An 18,069-nucleotide genomic window follows, 5' to 3' on the forward strand; every position below is an offset into this window, starting at 1 on the left:
AATTCCAACTTGGAGGTTAACTGCCATGTTGAGCACCTTTCAGACTCCATGTAAATGTCCAATTAACTAGATAAGATTAGATTAGATTAGACTTACAGTGTGGAAACAGGCCCTTCGGCCCAACAAGTCCACACCGACCCGCCCCTACATTTACCCCTTACCTAACACTACGGGCAATTTAGCTTGGCCAATTCACCTGACCCGCACATCTTTGTGACTGTGGGAGGAAACCGGAGCACCCGGAGGAAACCCACGCAGACACGGGGAGAACGTGCAAACTCCACACAGTCAGTCGCCTGAGTCGGGAATTGAACCCGGGTCTACAGATGCTGTGAGGCAGCAGTGCTAACCACTGTGCCACCGTGCCGCCACGGTGTAACTTACAATTACAACAATTTATTGGTTAATATGAGTGATGTCTGATTAGCCTTATGTACATAATTCATTGACTACTTAAAACAACACACAGGCTTGTTTTAAAGGAAAATATTAAAAACATTAATCTTCTATTTGCCTGTCTGCCTTTTATGGGTTTGTGATTATGGTATTTCAGTCACAATTTGACTATTTCTGGGAGTATTTAAAAGTTTTACTTTTAATTTGAGAGATCAACTTCAAAAGTATCTTCGTATACTTCATGTACAGAAAATGGTAACCACACAGGCAATAAAACTTCAAGTAACTTGTAACAGTTGAAAAAAATGCAAAATAGTTATTGATCTCTTAAGACTTTAAGTGAATGGTTCTCCATTTTCTTTCTCACTTTGGAGGAAACAGTTCTCTGAATATCAGCTGATGTTAGTACATTACAGCCAAACCCAAGGTAGCAGAGGCACAAATACACTAAGTCCATTAGGAAACTGACCATAGTATTTTAATAGGGGTGAAGCTTCGAAAATAAAGTGCAATTCAGTTTGGTGACGGTAATAATAAAGATGTACAATTGTTCCTGAAAACTTTGCAGCATGTAATGGTACAAGTTGCATCAATTTTAAGGAAAATGTGCACTTGAACAATGTCACACTATAAATAGTGTTACAGTGATGCAGTTTTTCTTCCATGGCTTTGTTGATATGCAGGATAACTCCAGAGGAAAGGTGCAAAGTTTGTCTTCACAAAGAATGTCAAACCATCAGAAGAATCGAGATTGGACTGCAGGACAGTCGTCTGAAACGCAACAGTTTGTCAGTGGGCATATGACTGGAACTGATCAAAAATCTGATTCTTTATGTTTTGAGGTATTGAAGATTTAATTTAGTCACATTGTAAAATGTGTAAGCATGTTAGTTGCAATCCTAGCTTGTTGCTATCTGATGCCTCATTCGAGTTAGTGCCACATAAGATCTGGTTTTGTGCCATGCAGATCAGGAAGCTCTTGAGGCAAATATTTTGCTTATGCCAAGTTGGCTGATAAAAGCTAGAGCGATGTTGAATAAAAGCCAGCAACACTCCTGAAATGATGTAAAGAAATGGACCAACTCCTACTTCCTATTATTTTTTGGCATATTTTATGCTCATGTGTCATTGAAACCAAAGAATCTCTCTGGGATGATTACATTAAATTCCCATCTTCAAAAGCTTGTCTTCTGGTTTTTTACAAGTATTATTATGTGAGTTACTGTGAAGGCTTCACATTATACAGTAGCACAGGATAAATCAATTCCTGTCAAACAGCACCCATTGTAATAGCTGATCACTGTTGTTTACCATTTACCTGTAAATACTTGTATAAAAATTTGCAAGTGTACAAATCTCTGTTTTATGCAGGATGACAGTGAGTTTCCAGAATTGATCATTGGAGCTGGTGTTTCCAAGAGCAAAGCTGTAGCCCATGATAATACTCAGAATAAAAATTCTCCCATTTGTCAACTTTCTAAAAAGCAACTCGGGGTGAGTGTTGTATCCACCTTCATTTATATGCATGCCTTGAGCAAAATGTTAATGTTTTAAAATTCTTTATTTTCACTGAGGCAAAATTTAGGATAGAAAAGTACATCATTTTGAAAAAGACAACTGAAGTGTTACCTGGTTTTACCTTTTTCATATGTTTGCTGTTGAATAAATTGTACTTTATCAGATAATTGAAAAAGAAATTTGTATGTTAATTATTTTCATCAATAATATTCTTCTGCTTTTTTAGCTGGGCGATCTTCCAGAAACATCTCCAATCAACATAGTGCAGACACCTATTCCTATAACTACAGCTATTCCAAAGCGTGCTAAAAGTCAAAGGAAAAAAGCATTGGCTGCAGCCCTTGCTACTGCTCAGGAGTATTCAGAGATTAGCATGGAACAGAAAAAGCTCCAGGTGAGTATTTCATGTTTAATTCTTAAGAGGTATATGTAACTTTCCTTTCTTCCTGTTTCGGATATTATTTTCAATGATATCAAGTCAGAGTATGTGATGAATTTAAATTATTAGCATGAATATACTTTTGAGTAATTTTGGGTGAATTTTGATATCTGCAAATTTCTTGCGCCATTTAATGCGTGTTTTGCTACATGTAGGATCAATGGCAGATCAGGAAATTTTGACTGTTCTGTACTTAAATGTTAAGAATGTGATGCTTTTCATACTAGTGTCTGCTTATATTTCTCCTTCCAAAACAAAAAATGCCTCTGATCCCAAATAACTTTCAAGTCCATGGAATGCTTTTGTAGATCTAATCTATCAGTATACTATTACAGGGTTTAGATTAGATTACTTACAGTGTGGAAACAGGCCCTTCGGCCCAACAAGTCCACACCGACCCGCCGAAGCGCAACCCACCCATACCTCTACATTTGCCCCTTTACCTAACACTACGGGCAATTTAGCATGGCCAATTCAGCTGACCTGCACATCTTTGGAATGTGGGAGGAAACCGGAGCACCCGGAGGAAACCCACGCAGACACGGGGAGAATGTGCAAACTCCACACAGTCAGTCGCCTGAGTCGGGAATTGAACCCGGGTCTCTGGAGCTGTGAGGCAACAGTGCTAACCACTGTGCCACCGTGTCGCCCTAGTTCAAGATATTATAAATGTTATGAAGAATGCTGAAAGACTACTTTTTCTGCTGTTAATTGAAATATCTTAGGAGATGTGGTTGTTTACATACAGTTCTGTACAACAGCTTTTGCTCTTTGTACCTGGTCTTGTTATGTTATATATTTTTCTAAGGAGGCTCTGAATAAGGCAGCAGGGAGGAAGAGTAAAGCCCCTGTACAACTGGATCTTGGTGATATGTTAGCTGCACTAGAGAAACAACAACAAGCCATGAAGGCAAAGCAACTGACTAACACAAAACCTCTATCCTACTCTGGTATGGTAAATTTTACAGCTTAGCTTGTTTAATTTTGCTTTCTCAGGCAATTCTATCCCTATAGTATTTCTTTATTTCGAAAAGGACTTGCAAATTGCGTGTATGCAAATTGAATGCACACTGAGAAATACCATGCTGGTCCTTTAAAATTATATTTGTATATGATTAATTCTTTTTAGTTTCTGTGCTACACTGCATTAATGTCTGTATGTGCTGAATTGTGTGCTTTCTTTGAATAGAACTGAATTGACGACTTAGATGAATTTATATAAGACCATTCCAATTTTTGATTTGATTTATTATTGTCTCACATACCAAGATACAGTGAAAAGTATTGTTATGCATGTTTTCAAACTTCTGTATCTTCTGCCTGATGGAAGATAGTATAACTGGGGTGGGAGGGGCCTTTGAATATGTTGGCTACTTTCCTGAGGCAACAGGAAATCTTGACTGAGCAATGAAAAAGCTGGTTTTAGTGATGGACTGGGCTGCATTCACAACTTTATGATCTTGGGCAGAGTAGTTGCCATATGAAGCTGTGATGCTTTCAATGGTGTAGTTGTAAAAATGGTAAGAGTGATTGTAGACATGCCAGATTTCCTTAGCCTTCTGAGGAAGGGGAGGCATTATTGTGCTTTATTTACTATAGCATTGACGTGGATGGGTCAGGACAGATCGCTCCTGATATTTACTCCTAGGAGCATGAAGCTCTAACTACCTCCACCTTAGCACTATTGATACAGTCAGGGGCGTGTCCTCCATTCCACTTCCTGAAGTCAATGACCACTACTTTCTTTCTTGTTGACATTAAAGGAGCGATTGATGTCTTTGCACCATGCCACTCAGCTTTATAACGCTTTCCTGTACTCTGTATCTTCATTGTTTGAGATCCAGCCGACTATGATGTTGTCATCAATGTCGGGGAATTGTCCAACCATAAATTAAGTATGTACACGCATCTTGTGAAATTGACAAGTACTGGTTTATTTCACGATATCATGGGAAGTGAGATTGACCTCTCATAAGCAAAACGGGCACTTTGCACACCAAGTCAAAAGCCCTTTTCCCTGAGCTTCAGGTACAGTCAGTTCTAATAAGGTTGCAAAACATCGATGTTAATTACAAGACAATGCAGTTTCAATCACAGTTGATAGGAACAATTTTGCTAGTCCAGCAGTTTCGGTCAGTTAACAATGGCAACAGGAGGTTGGTTAATCTACAGAAATGGGTGCTAATATTCAGCGTCCTGGCAGCAATAGTTTCATAGGGCAGTGAGCATTCATATCCAGCATCCTGGTGTCATTTAGTCTGCATGGAAATTGTGGTGACTGAGCGCCCTCGGAGCTTCAGGAGCTGCAATGCCATTGTGAGGCAGTGAATCTCATCAGCAGGTCATCTAAGTAAAATGTTGCTTCAGTCAGTAAAGGCTTTGGTAATGGCTCTTCCTGAGTATGGCCAAGTTAAGGTAACAGTGGCATTATGGGTAGCCCCTCTTTGGCTAAAGACAGCCATAATATCTGTAAGCAAGTGGTCTGCACGCAAAGTGGATTTTCCCTCTCCTGCGATCAGTGAATTTGTAAATTGAGTTACATTTGAATTTGGCCATAGTTGTGAGTGTGTAAGGGGCTGAGTGTGCAGCCTTGTGGGGCACCAATGTTCAGGGCTGTGATGGAGGAGGTGTTGTCGCTTATCCTTACTGATTTCTGTCTGTGACCAAGAAGTCAAGGATCCAGTCGCAGACTGAGGAGCAGAGTCCTAGGTGTAGGAGCTCAGATGTGTTTGGTTGGAATTGTGGTGTTGAAGGTGAAGCTAAAGTCAATAACTAGAAGTCTGACATGGCAATGTGGGGAGGGGGTGTCCTTATTCATCTCTGGAATATCTCAATAATGTAGGGCTGGGGTGTTGGCATCTGCTGTCGACCTATTGTGACAGTAGGTAAATTATAGTGGCTCAGGCAATCTGGGAGTCTGGAGTTGTATGCCATTACTAACCTCTTGAAGCACTTCATAATGGTCGATGCCAGGTGATAGTCATTGAGGCACTCCGCATGATTTTCCTTTGGCCCCAAGATGATGATGGTCATCTTGAAGCAGTCCAGATTAATAGTGATGGATTTAAGCCAAGGTCCCTGAGACAAATAAGTTAAAAATCACACAACACCAGGTTATAGTCCAACAGGTTTAATTGGAAGCGCACTAGCTTTCGGAGCGACGCTCCTTCATCAGATGCTCGATCAATCACTTGATGAAGGAGCGTCGCTCCGAAAGCTAGTGTGCTTCCAATTAAACCTGTTGGACTATAACCTGGTGTTGTGTGATTTTTAACTTTGTACACCCCAGTCCAACACCGGCATCTCCAAATCGAGACAAATAAGGACCATGTGCTAATTGATTGCATCAACAAGTGTCCCACGTTCCACAGTTTAAACTCCTGTTTTCTTGACACATCTCATTGCTTTTCTAGAATTATTCTTTAAATCACATTGGTCGAAAGAATATTTTACAAATCAACATTTTCTTCTTTTCCAGTTGGTACAAGTACCCCTCTTTCTATCAAAGACTGTGGGAACATGAAAACTTTACATAAAAATCAGCAGTTTATTGGATTTCATAATCCGTTGGATTCTGGTGCCCCCAAGATAAAGCGAGGGAAGGAGAGGGAGATTCCAAAAGCAAAGCGTCCAACTGCACTTAAAAAGGTAAAACCGTACTTGAGTAGTTGCTGCACATTCAGAAGAAAAGAAAATCCGAAGCATTTGTTTCTTCGGTTAGTAGGAGCTAACAATAATCAAAAGCAAATTTTCTCTTCCCATGTTAGATACTATGAAGATAAAAAGTGAGTTTATAAATTCCCAAACAATTCAGTTCTAGCAAAATTGCTTGCTTTTCATTAAAATTAGTTGTAGTAAATAAACGAACATACAGCAAACTTCATTTTATTCGGCATCTAATGAACTGGCGCACTCAATAAACCAGCAAAAATTATATTCCTCAAATACCACGAAGTTTACTGTATTATTCTGTCCTATTATAGTTCTTTTAAATTTATTTATCTCCATGTTAATAGACTTATTCAATCAAATGGCCACACAGTTGATTCAGTTTCAAGACTATTTCTTCTCAAATTCCACGATGTCCCAGCAGTCAGTTGAGAGTGAGAAGGCTCTATGCTGGCAAGTCTTATTTAGGCAAAGTTGCATTAGTTAAATAATTTATGTTGTAAATAAAGTCTAACAGTAACGTGAATACTCTCTAATTTACATTCCTTTTGCTTAGTATAGGTTTTTACATTGTTCATGTAGACCTTTGATTATCCGGATTATTTGATCAACTGGCACCCTCTGTCCTAGAGTTAACAAAAGGTTTGTTGTATTTGTGAAGAGTAGTCAAGTGGAAGTTCTTTCCATGACATGTATACTGACCAACCATATGCTTTCCTTGAGTGATACGGGAACCTGAATATTTCTAATTCATGAATTTGTTGGGATGTAGTAAATAAGTGACCCATTTTCATAGGGAGAATATCACATGAATTCTAGTCTTCAGCTGTGACTGTAGCTTTCAGCAAACCACTGGTCATCCCTGTTCATCTAGCTAAATGAAGTAGAGAAGATTATTGATGGTGGGATTTGAAAGATGAACAGCATGAAGATTTTTGTAAGTTGCATGTAAATTTTGTTTTGGGCTGCCCTAAAGAATGCATTGAATTGATTTTTTTGCATGGAAGCTAATTATTAGAAGCCTCCAGCTGTCTGGGTGGCTGATTTGAAACAGTGATGTCAACAACATAGGTTCAATTCACATACCAGCTGAGGTCACCATACCTTCTCAACCTCACCTCTCTCTCCCTGAGGTATGGTAACCCTCAGGTTAAATTTGCCACTAGTCATCCCTCTGTAATAAGAGAGCAGACCTATGGTTCACTGGGAATATGGCAACTTTGCCTTTAAGTTATAGAAAGCCAGAAAATGGAAGCAAGAGTATGTCATTCTCTGTTCAATATGATCATGGCTGTTTCCACTTTTTTCCCATAGCTATTGATTACTTTAACCCAAAGACTGGATCTAACTCCTCCTTGAAAACATTCAGTGTTTTGATTTCAGCTGCACTCTGTGGAAATGTGAAGATTTCCCAGGCTCCCCTCTCTCTGGCAAAGAAATTTTCAGTCTTAAATGGTCAACCTCGATCCTTAGATATTATTGCCTCTGATTCTGCCTGCCACAGACATCGGGAGCATCATCCCTGTGTTTATCCCATCCAGTCCTCTTTAGAATTTTATAGGTCTTGAGATGCCTCACGTTCTTCTAATCTCGAGAAAATATGTCCTAACAGATCCAGTTCTCTTACATTGATGCTGTATCCTAGCTAGCATTCCAGTGGGTACATTAAAGCTTTTCCTCTTCGTGACAGATTATCCTGAAGGAAAGAGAAGAAAAGAAAAATAGATTTTCAATAGAATCAACAGTTGTAGGATCAGAGGAACCGGGTGATGAACAAATGAACCTTTCGGAGGAGCAGTCTATGACCCAGGAAGTGGTTTCGCAGGAAGGTAAATTATCTTGACTGTTGGAAAGGAGATTTTCTGTGCAACAGCATTTGGACAGTCTACATTTTATTATCATTCTAGCTTATGAATGAAATTAGCATGCTTACTGACATTTGACTACTCTTTGAATGCCTTCTGCAAATGTTGCGTGTGTAGCTGATAATAGTTGACTAGCTTTCTTAAAAATGGAACTGGACTGAGTGACATAATGGCAGCTGTCAATGAAGGATTTTTGTTTTTTAACCAATAAGAAATTAGGTGGTTAAATACCATTTTTATTGCAAAAGCCCTGAAAATAAACCCCTTATTTTGTCAGCTCCGCAGAACATATACAATGAAAATCTTATTTGGAAGTGCTGCTGGACTTCATTAATGATACATTATTTGTGAATACTTCAAGACCAGTGTGAAAGGCAGGCAAATTTTGTTCTAATTGCTCCCACACCATTAAAGTTTTTCTAAAGTTTTGAGGTCGTAAAGTGTTGGGTTTTAAACTGAGGGTGTAAATAAGGATTTCTGTTTCAAAACAAAAAAACACATTTATTCATCTGGTTTTAAAAGCTGGACATACAGTTTTCTGATCTTAAGCAGTCTACATTGCTCTCCCTCTTTCACTCCTGTAAGAAAATTAGCTTCATTCACATTTTCTTTGTCCTGTTGTCAAATACCTTACATCACTGAAATATACAACCATTTCCAAAGGTCACATTTCTCCTATGGAGTCTCTGTTCATGTTTCCTGAAACCAGAAAAGTACTAGGTTCAGACTGTGGTCTGTAATAAGTTAACTTGCATCAAATGGGGCAAACGGCACTACAGTTGATGCCAGCCTTTGAGTTGGCGAGAGAGAATTTATTTTTTTTTAAAATATACTTTATTCATAAAATTATTTTGCTATCTATACAATTGGTGATGCCATACATTCCATTTCTTTACATAGATTGGGATTAATCATTCGTATATACAAGTCTGTACATTGACCTTCCAAGTATTTTGCTGAAGCCCCAGCGGGGCCTGATTATTGAGTGGGCCCCCTGTTCTTCTTAGGTAGGCAGACCTTACACTGGTCTTTCCCCACCACGCCTTGGCGGCAGCTGCCCCAAGCTTCAGCGCATTCTGCGGCACGAAGTCTTGGAATGTGCCAGTCTGCAACACTCAGTTGGGGTCAACTCCTTCAGCTAGAAGGTCAACAGGTTTCGGACAGACCAAAGAGTATCTTTGACCGAGTTGATGATCCTCCAGGCACAGTTGATGTTCATCTCGGTGTGCGAGCCAGGGAACAGACCGTAGAGCACGGAGTCCCGCATCACGGAACTGCTCGGGACAAACCTCGACAAACACCATTGCATTCCTCTCCAGCCTTCCTCTGCATTGGGACATTCCAGAAGGAGGCGTGTAATAGTCTTGTCCCCTCCACAGCCACTTCGAGGGCAGCGTGCGGTGCGGCAGAGAATCCGGGGGTACATAAAGGATCTCATAGGCAGAGCCCTTCTCACTACCAGCCAAGCCATGTCTTGGTGCTTGTTGGATGGTTCTGGTGATGAGGCATTCTGCCAAATTACTTTGACAGTCTGCCCAGGGAACTGCTCTGCAGGATCCGCCCTCTCCTTTACCCAAAGCATCTCAAGGACACTATGTGCTGACCACTTTCTGATGGACTTTGTTCATTTGCTATCCAGCTGAATATATTTGTCCATGGACCTAGGCAAGGACTAGGGTTCAGCTGTGGTGCCTCAGACCTTTTAAATGTGTGACATTGTTACTCACTTGTTGAATGACTACAAGAACAAAATGGAGAGAGCCCAAATACCCTCTGCAAAAACTTATATTTAGGAACGCAACGGAAAGATCTTGCCTTAGTGCTGACCGAGGACATGATAGACATCTAACTTTGGGTAGCAATCTAAACAAACAAATATCCTACCCAGATTGTAGCTTGATGCTGAGTAACCTCTTAATGGTTAATGCTTTTTATCTTTAGGGTGAGGGGCCTAACGAACCACATATGAATCAGTTTAAGTTGCAGGTAGCTTTTTTAGGCAACTTTAAAAAACAAGTTTGCAATCAGTTAGTAAGGCCTAGTAAGGTCTAGATGGTTAAGCTTGCTCAGGTACTTTTACAGTAAAAAATGAGGTCTGCAGATGCTGGAGATCACAGCTGCAAATGTGTTGCTGGTCAAAGCACAGCAGGCCAGGCAGCATCTCGGGAATAGAGAGTTCGACGTTTCGAGCATAAGCCCTTCATCAGAAGGGCTTATGCTCGAAACGTCGAACTCTCTATTCCCGAGATGCTGCCTGGCCTGCTGTGCTTTGACCAGCAACACATTTGCAGCAGGTACTTTTACAGCCTACAGAAATGTAAGGTTTAGTTCCACTACTTCAGAATATGACCTCTGCACTCTATTATTCTTACAACAGCACCTCTCCCAGCCATGTCAGATTTGTGATCTTTCACATTGTTTACAGCAGAGCAGACCCATTTTCTCCTTTTCACTGCTAACACTTAGTTATTTTGCATTTCCATCTTGTCTTTACCATCATTATCACTACTTTTGTATTTTGCTCTGGATGCTCTCAATCTGTTCACTTTTTCCTCCTATCCTGACTACAGCATTAAAACCAGTATTTTTAGCTCCTTTCAGTTCCACAAAAAAAATAAGAATAATACTTCAAATTATAATTGGCCTTCCTATTTTGCTACTGAAGTGGATAACCGTGCATTTATCCATATTATACTGCATCTGCCATGCATTTGCCCGATCACTTGGTATGTCCAAATTGCTCTGCAACATCACTGTTTCCTCTGCACAGCTCACCCTTCCACCCAGCTTTGTGTCATTTGCCAATTGAGATGTTAAGTTTAGTTCTCTCAACTATATAGTTAACACATGTGAATATCTAGAGTCTTAATACAGATCCCTATGGAGCCTCACTTACAATTCAGAAAAAGACCCATTTATTCCTACCCTTTGTTTCCTGTCTGCTAACAGATATCCTGTCTACATCATGTGCTTCAATTTTATACATTAATCTCTTATGTGGATTTTGTCAAATGCCTTCTGAAAGTCCAAATTAATCACATCCACTGGCTCCCCGATCAAATCTACTAATTTCATCCTTGAGGAATTCCAGTATTGAGTCATAGAGCTGTAAACCATGCTAGGTAACATTATCAGTGAGCCTCAGTTGAAATGCTAGTGTTCTGTCCCACTTTCTATTTGTCTGTTACGGTGAGTGATATCATTTCCAGTTCTTTTTCTCTGTGGTTGGTAAATGGAGTCACTCTGTAGCCAAATCTCAATAATTCCAAGTGTGTCATACCTGTTTCTATTTGAATCTATTTGCATGATTAATTCATTCACTTTATTTAGAACATTGTGTATTCACACGCAAAGCCGTAATGCTTGCCTTTTTGACGTTTCTGGTCCCATTCTCATAGTTATTTACAGTGGCCTGTTTAATTCTGGCCTTTAATTCCTCTGCCTATCACTTCTCTTATTCCCTCTTCTGTCATTTGTTCTTGTTCTTGACTTCCCTTTCCTCTGACTCCTTGAATTAGTTTCCCAGTCAATTTAGTTTAAGCCCTTCCAACCACTCTAGCAAATACTCCCTCTATGGTATCAGTCCTAGTCCTGCCCAGATGTTACCTGTCCAGTTAATTTTGGTCCAGCATCCCCCAGAATCAGTCCCAATGCTCCAAGAATCTGAAATTTTCCCCTTCACCATCTGTTTAGCCCAGTGTTCATCTGATACATCCTACTTTTTCTATTCTGACTTAGGGCGGCACGGTGGCACAGTGGTTAGCACTGCTGCCTTACAGCGCCGGGTTCAATTCTGTGTGGAGTTTGCACATTCTCCCCATGTCTGCGTGGGTTTCCTCTGGGTGCTCTGGTTTCCAAAGATGTGCAGGTTAGGTGAATTGGCCATACTAAATTGCCCGTAGTGTTAGGTGAAGAGGTAAATGTAGGGAAATGGGTCTGGGTGAGTTGCCAGAGGAGGGTCGGTGTGGACTTTTGGGCCGAAGGGTCTGTTTCCACACTGTAAATAATCAAATCCAATCTGGAGATCACTACTTCTTTGAAGTTGCACTTTTCAGCTTGTTCTCTAACTCCAATGTTCCTTTTTGTTTTAAGCCTAATGTCATAGAGCATGGAAACAGACCTTAGCACATGCTGACCATGTTCCCAAACTAAACTAGTCCTACCTGCCTGCATTTGGTCCATATCCCTCCAAATCTTTCCTGTTCATGTACTTCCCAAATGTCTTTTAAATGTTGTAACTGTTCCTGCATCTACCACTTCCTCTGACAGTTCATTCCACATGAATTCCACAGTTTAGTTTAAAAAAAGCTCCCCTCATGTCTTCTTTAAAACTTTCTCCTGCCACTTTAAGAGGATGCCCCTAGTTTTGAACTCCCCCAACCTTTGCTATTCACCTTGTCTATGCCCCTCATGATTTTATGAACTTCTATAAGATCACCCCTCAACCTCCTATGGTCCAGTGAAAATAAGTCACAGCCTATTGTTGTAACTCAAACCCCATTCTCAGCAACGTCCTGTTAAATCTCTTCTGAGCCCTCTCCAATTTAATATTCTTCCTTTGCCAGGGTGACCAGAACTGTACACAGTACTCCAGAAGAGGCCTCACCAATGTCTGTATAACCTCAACATGACATGCCAACTCTTATATTCAATGGCCTGAGCAATTAAGGCAAGCATGCTAAACATGTTCTTAGCCACCCTGTCAATCTGTGATGCAAATTTCAAAGAATTATGTACCTGAACCCCTAGATCCATCTGTCCTACAGCACTACCCAGGACCCTGCCATTAATAGTATAATTCCTGCCCTTGTTTGTTTTACCAAAATGTAATGCCTTGCATTTATCCCATGTTATTGATACCAATGTGTACGATGACCACTGGGTACTCACCCTTCCTCTTCAGGATGTCCTATAGCTGCTCTGAGATATCCTGGATCCTAGCACCTGGGAGGCAACATACCATCCTGGAATCTAATTTGTGGCCACAGAAATGTCTGTCTATTTCCCTTACAATTGAATCCCATATGACTATCACATGTCCACACATTTTACTCTTCCCTTGTGCAGCAAAACCAACTATGGTGCCATGGCTGTTGCTGTCTTCCCTTTAAAGGCTATTCCCCACAACACTATACACAGTAGCATGTCTGTTTTTACGAGAATGGCCACAGGAGATTTGTTCACTGCCTCTCTAGTCCTTTTACTCTGCCTGGCATTCATCCTTTCTGTCTCAGGAGCATAGAACATTAGAACATAGCGCACTACAGGCCCTTCAGCCCTCAATGTTGCGCAGATCTGTGAAACCAATCTGAAGCCCATCTAATTTACACTCTTCCATTTTCATCCATACGTTTATCCAATGACCATTTAAATGCCCTTAAAGTTGGCAAGTCTACTACTGTTGCAGGCAGGGTGTTCCACATCCCTACTACCCTGAGTAAAGAAACTATCTCTGACATCTCTCCTATATCTATCACCCCTCAATTTAAAGCTATGTCCCCTTGTGCTAGCCATCACTATCCGAGGAAAAAGGCTCTCACTGTCCACCCTATATAATCCTTTTTTTTTACATATGTCTCAATTAAGTCACCTCTCAACCTTCTCCTCTCGAACAAAAACAGCCTCAAGTCCCTCAGCCTTTCCTCATAAGACCTTCCCTCCATACCAGGCAACATTCTAGTAAATCTTCTCAGAACCTTTTCCAACATTTCCACATTCTTCCTATAATGCGGTGACCAGAACTGTTCACTATCCTCCAAGTGCGGCCGCATCAGAGTTTTGTACAGCTGCAACGTGACTTCGTGGCTCTGAAACTCAGTACCTCTACCAATAAAAGCTGACATGCCGTATTCCTTCTTAACAACCCTATCAACCCCTGAGTGGCAACTTTGAGGGATCTATGTACATGGACACTGAGATCTCTCTGCTCATCTACACTAGCAAGAATTTTACCATTAGCCCAGTACTCTCTATTCCTGTTGCTCCTTCCAAAGTGAATCACCTCACTTTTCTGCAATAAATGCCATTTGCCACATCAGCCCAGCTCTCTCTATCTCTGTCCCTCTGTAACCTGCAACATCCTTCAGCACTGTCCACAACTCTACCAACCTTAGTGTCGTCTGCAACTTTACTAACCCATCCTTTGACACCCTCATCCCAGGTCATTTATAATAATTACAAACAACAGTGACCCTAAAACAAACAGATCTTCCAGTACACCACTAGTGACTGAACTCCAGGATGAACATTTCCCATCAACTACCACCCTCTGCCTTCTTTCAGCTAGCCAATTCTGATCCAAAACACTAAATCACCCTCAATCCCATGCCTCCATGTTTTGTTCCATAGCCCACCATGGGGAACCTTATCAAACGTCTTACACCACATCAATCACTTTACCATCATTTGGTCACCTTCTCAAAGAACTCAATAAGGTTTGTGAGCATGATCTACCCTTCATGAAACCATGTTGACTATCCTTAATCAACTTATTCCCTTCTAGATGATTATAAATCATATCTCTTATAACCTTTTCTCACACTTTTTCCACAACCGAAGCAAGGCTCACTGGTCTATAATTACCAGAGTTGTCTCTACTCCCCTTCTTGAACAAGAGAACAACATTTGCTATCCTCCAGTCTTCTGGACTGTTCCTGTAGACAATGGCAACATAAAGATCAAAGCTAAAGGCTCTGCAATCTCCTCCCTAGCTTCCCAGAGAATCGCTGGATAAATCCTGTCTGACCCAGAGGACTTACCTATTTTCACAGTAATCTATTTCCAGAATTGTGAAAACCTCCTTATGAACCTCAATCCAGTTTAGCCTAGTAGCCAAAGTATTCTCGCCAGACCCTGACCACACGATGCCTGGAGGAAGAGCGCCTCATCTTCCACCTAGGAACCCTCCAACCACACGGGATGAATGTAGATTTCTCCAGCTTCCTCATTTCCCCTCCCCCACCTTATCTCAGTCCCAACCCCAGGATTCATCACCGCCCTCTTGACCTGCAATCTTCTTCCCGACCTCTCCGCCCCCACCCCCTCTCTGGCCTATCACCCTCACCCTCACCCTCACCTCCTTCCACCTATCGTATTCCCAGCGCCCCTCCCCCAAATTCCCTCCCCCCTACCTTTTATCTCAGCCTGCTTGGCACACCAGCCTCATTCCTGAAGAAAGGCTTATGCCCGAAATGTCGATTTTCCTGCTCCTCGGATGCTGCCTGGTCTGCGGTGTTTTTCCAGCACCACATTTTTCAACTCTGGTCTCCAACATCTGCAGTCCTCACTTTCTCCAAGTATGCTCCTTGACAACACTGTCTTTTTCCAGTGTGAATACTGAAGAAAGATATTCATTTAGTGCTTCCCTTATCTCCTCGGACTCCATGCACAACTTCCCACTACTGTCCTAGATTGACCCTAATCTTACTCTAGTCGTTATTTTATTCCTGGTATGCATATGTAGTGTGGACAGCTCTCTATACATGCTATCCACAGTTCTGTCAGCTAAACAGATGCTACACAGTGTCCCCATCCATTGCTCCCACTCCTTAATCCAGGCTTACTGAAGACACTTCTTGCACATGCACTGGTCTCAGGCAATGGAAATATTCCTATTTTCCCAAATAGGTCAGGAGGAGCACAGCACTGCTTTCAGCTCACCTGCCATGACATACCCCTCTCAATTAAGCCTTTTGGAAGCTGCATAATATCAAATAATGTCAATTTCTCTAGGGCCCTCTCTGTTGCTTGCTACTACACAATCCAGTCCTTGGAAACAATAAACCAGAAAAAGACCTGCCCTAACTACTTATAAATCAGCCTTCCCCATTGGAGCCTCTACTCCTGCAGGAGGGTAAGATTACCTTGGTTTTCCTACAGTGTCACTCTGTTTCTTCCCAACCAGCTGTACACCCTGCCCAGACTGCTTTTCTGTAAAGCTGACTGACTATAAGGCCACTCTCTACCCAGAATTAAGTTATTTCTAACAATTGCTCAAGAAATCCTAGTTATTCTAATAACAGAAGACTTTTTTTTTGCCTTTACCCCATAGTTATGGTCAAAAGTGCCATAACTAAATTTGAAAGCTTAGCTGTGTAGAAGCTCAGTCAGCTGCGGGAAATAATGAACCCATGACAAATCTGTCACTACATTCAGAGTAACAAATTGTGTCCAATTGTGAATTAAGAGTTTGGCAAGATTACAGTTTTTTTGACATTTGTTATGATTACTTTATGGCCAGTAGATGCATCTGCAAGTCAAGCTTCTGTCAAGTATGGTGTCTTAATTTGGCAGCTGAGGAAATAGTTGGTTTGGAAATGCATTGTGATAAGCTAAGTCTGTTTTTAAGTATTCAGAGTTCCCTTCCAGTTATAAACTGCTTTGGTCTTATGTCCAAACCCTGCACCAAAGAGACAGCGTGCTTCTCAAGCGTCAACTAGAAGTTTGCACATTGAACTTTAGCTGAGCTCGTCCTTCAGTCTCCCATTTCACTTCATCCTGCTTGAGCTATTATTTTTTTAAACTTTGTTGCATTGCTTATTTTAACATTTTGAGTCATCTACTGACTTCGTGTTTAACTAACCGATGGTATAATTCAGAAGGAGGCTGAATGTAATGATGTGAGGAAGGTAACCAACTAAATAACTGCAATGTGCTTTTAGTTGAATGTCTGTTTTGTTCTATCACTTCCATGCTCCGAGGTGGGATGTATATGGAAACTGACTACGTTTATAGATAGAAGACCATTCATTCAGTAAATAATTGTAACATCACGGCAGATGGTGGTGAAATGAGCAGATGTTAACATTTGTTGAAGTACTGTAGCTTTAATTTTGAAAAAAAGAGCAAACTAGTTTAGTTCATTTTGTGACGAAACAATGGCTTTAAGAGGTATATTTTGTTTTTTTTAATGAATAAAGGTTGAGCCATAGATGAAAAGTGGTCTGGTCAAAGCAAATAAAATAAATAGCTTGTGAGGCCTTGGTTTTTTTTAAAAGGTTGGTATCATGGAAGCACCCTTGAATGGGTGGAGTCACGCTCCCATAGAACCCAGATTTTTTAATTTTAATTTAACTGTAGTTGGGGTCCCGAGTGTGTGGAGTCTCTTATTTCTCTCTCTGTCACAACTAAAAGCTGGGGTTCTTTGCCTGCTGCAGAATTGCACGTGAGGCGATCCATTTTACAGATTTTGTTTTTACCAATGGTATATTTCTGGGATGTTGCTACATTGGAACAATTAATTAGTAGTGATTGATACATATTATTTCAAGTATTTTGCTTGAGTTACCATTGAGCCAATTCTTTTGTTTTTATTTTGTTTGTATTTTAATTGTAATGCAACAATAAAATGTTTTGCTTTTAAGTCAAGTAGTTTCAGCTACCAAATTGCATCTGGAATGCAGCGCCCTACACTTCAAAAATGAAAAATGTTAGGTTCTATCTATCTTCTTAATATGTTTTCAGGGGGTTTGGTCTGATTCATAAGTTTTCTTAATTTCAGATATTGGATTGAGCGTTCCCAGTGACACATCTCTGTCTCCTGCAAGCCAGAACTCGCCATATAGTATGACACCAGTTTCACAAGGGTCTCCAGTCAGCTCAGGAGTTGGCAGTCCAATGGCTTCTTCGACGATCACAAAAATTCACAGCAGACGTTTCAGAGAGTAAGCATTTTAGGAACATTTATATAAAGCTGTCACTTCATCGATTGAACTTCTGTGACAGTAATTTTTTGTGAAGAAAAAAGTGAATTTCTTTATTTCTAAATAAAGTTTAGTTGGAAGTCTTTCAGTCAAAGTGGCTGTTAATGGCGGTTTAAGTATTTTTAAGTTTTGACTTTACACCAAATTTTAAAGGAGTAGCCTGTTCCACAGAACTGTCTTGTAATACTAGATGTTCTAGAGGGGTGAGATTAGTAGGCAGAATTTGAGCACATGGGTTTGGGTTTAATATACTGCCGGGGATTGAGAATTAGTTAATGGGTTGTAAACAGTAGGAATAAACAGGTCATTTTCAAGTGGACAAGCTGTGACTAATTGATCAGTGCTTGACCTCCGATATTTGCATCCTCTATCAATGATGTGGATGTGGGGACCAAATGTAGTACTTCCAAGTTGCTGTTGATCAAAAAAAGTGGGAATGTGAGCTATGAGGAGGGTGAGAGGAAGATTCAATGGGATTTAG

The 18,069-nt window shown here is 40.7% G+C and overlaps 1 protein-coding gene across 2 annotated transcripts in view; it reads left to right on the forward strand.

Annotated features, from left to right (window-relative positions):
• Positions 1-18,069, forward strand: part of secisbp2l (SECIS binding protein 2-like) — an 81,973-nt gene that overhangs the window by 51,537 nt on the left and 12,367 nt on the right. The window contains exons 8-14 of one of the 2 annotated variants that reach the window (XM_060853000.1): positions 1,080-1,238; positions 1,768-1,890; positions 2,141-2,308; positions 3,162-3,303; positions 5,832-6,001; positions 7,713-7,851; positions 17,387-17,549. In XM_060853000.1, coding sequence (XP_060708983.1) covers positions 1,080-1,238; positions 1,768-1,890; positions 2,141-2,308; positions 3,162-3,303; positions 5,832-6,001; positions 7,713-7,851; positions 17,387-17,549 — 1,064 coding nt within the window. The remainder of the gene's footprint in view (positions 1-1,079; positions 1,239-1,767; positions 1,891-2,140; positions 2,309-3,161; positions 3,304-5,831; positions 6,002-7,712; positions 7,852-17,386; positions 17,550-18,069) is intronic. The other variant, XM_060853002.1, reaches the window with a different exon arrangement.

Source organism: Hemiscyllium ocellatum, chromosome 39 (genome assembly GCF_020745735.1).
Source record: "Hemiscyllium ocellatum isolate sHemOce1 chromosome 39, sHemOce1.pat.X.cur, whole genome shotgun sequence".
In the NCBI taxonomy this organism is placed as follows: Eukaryota; Metazoa; Chordata; class Chondrichthyes; order Orectolobiformes; family Hemiscylliidae; genus Hemiscyllium; species Hemiscyllium ocellatum.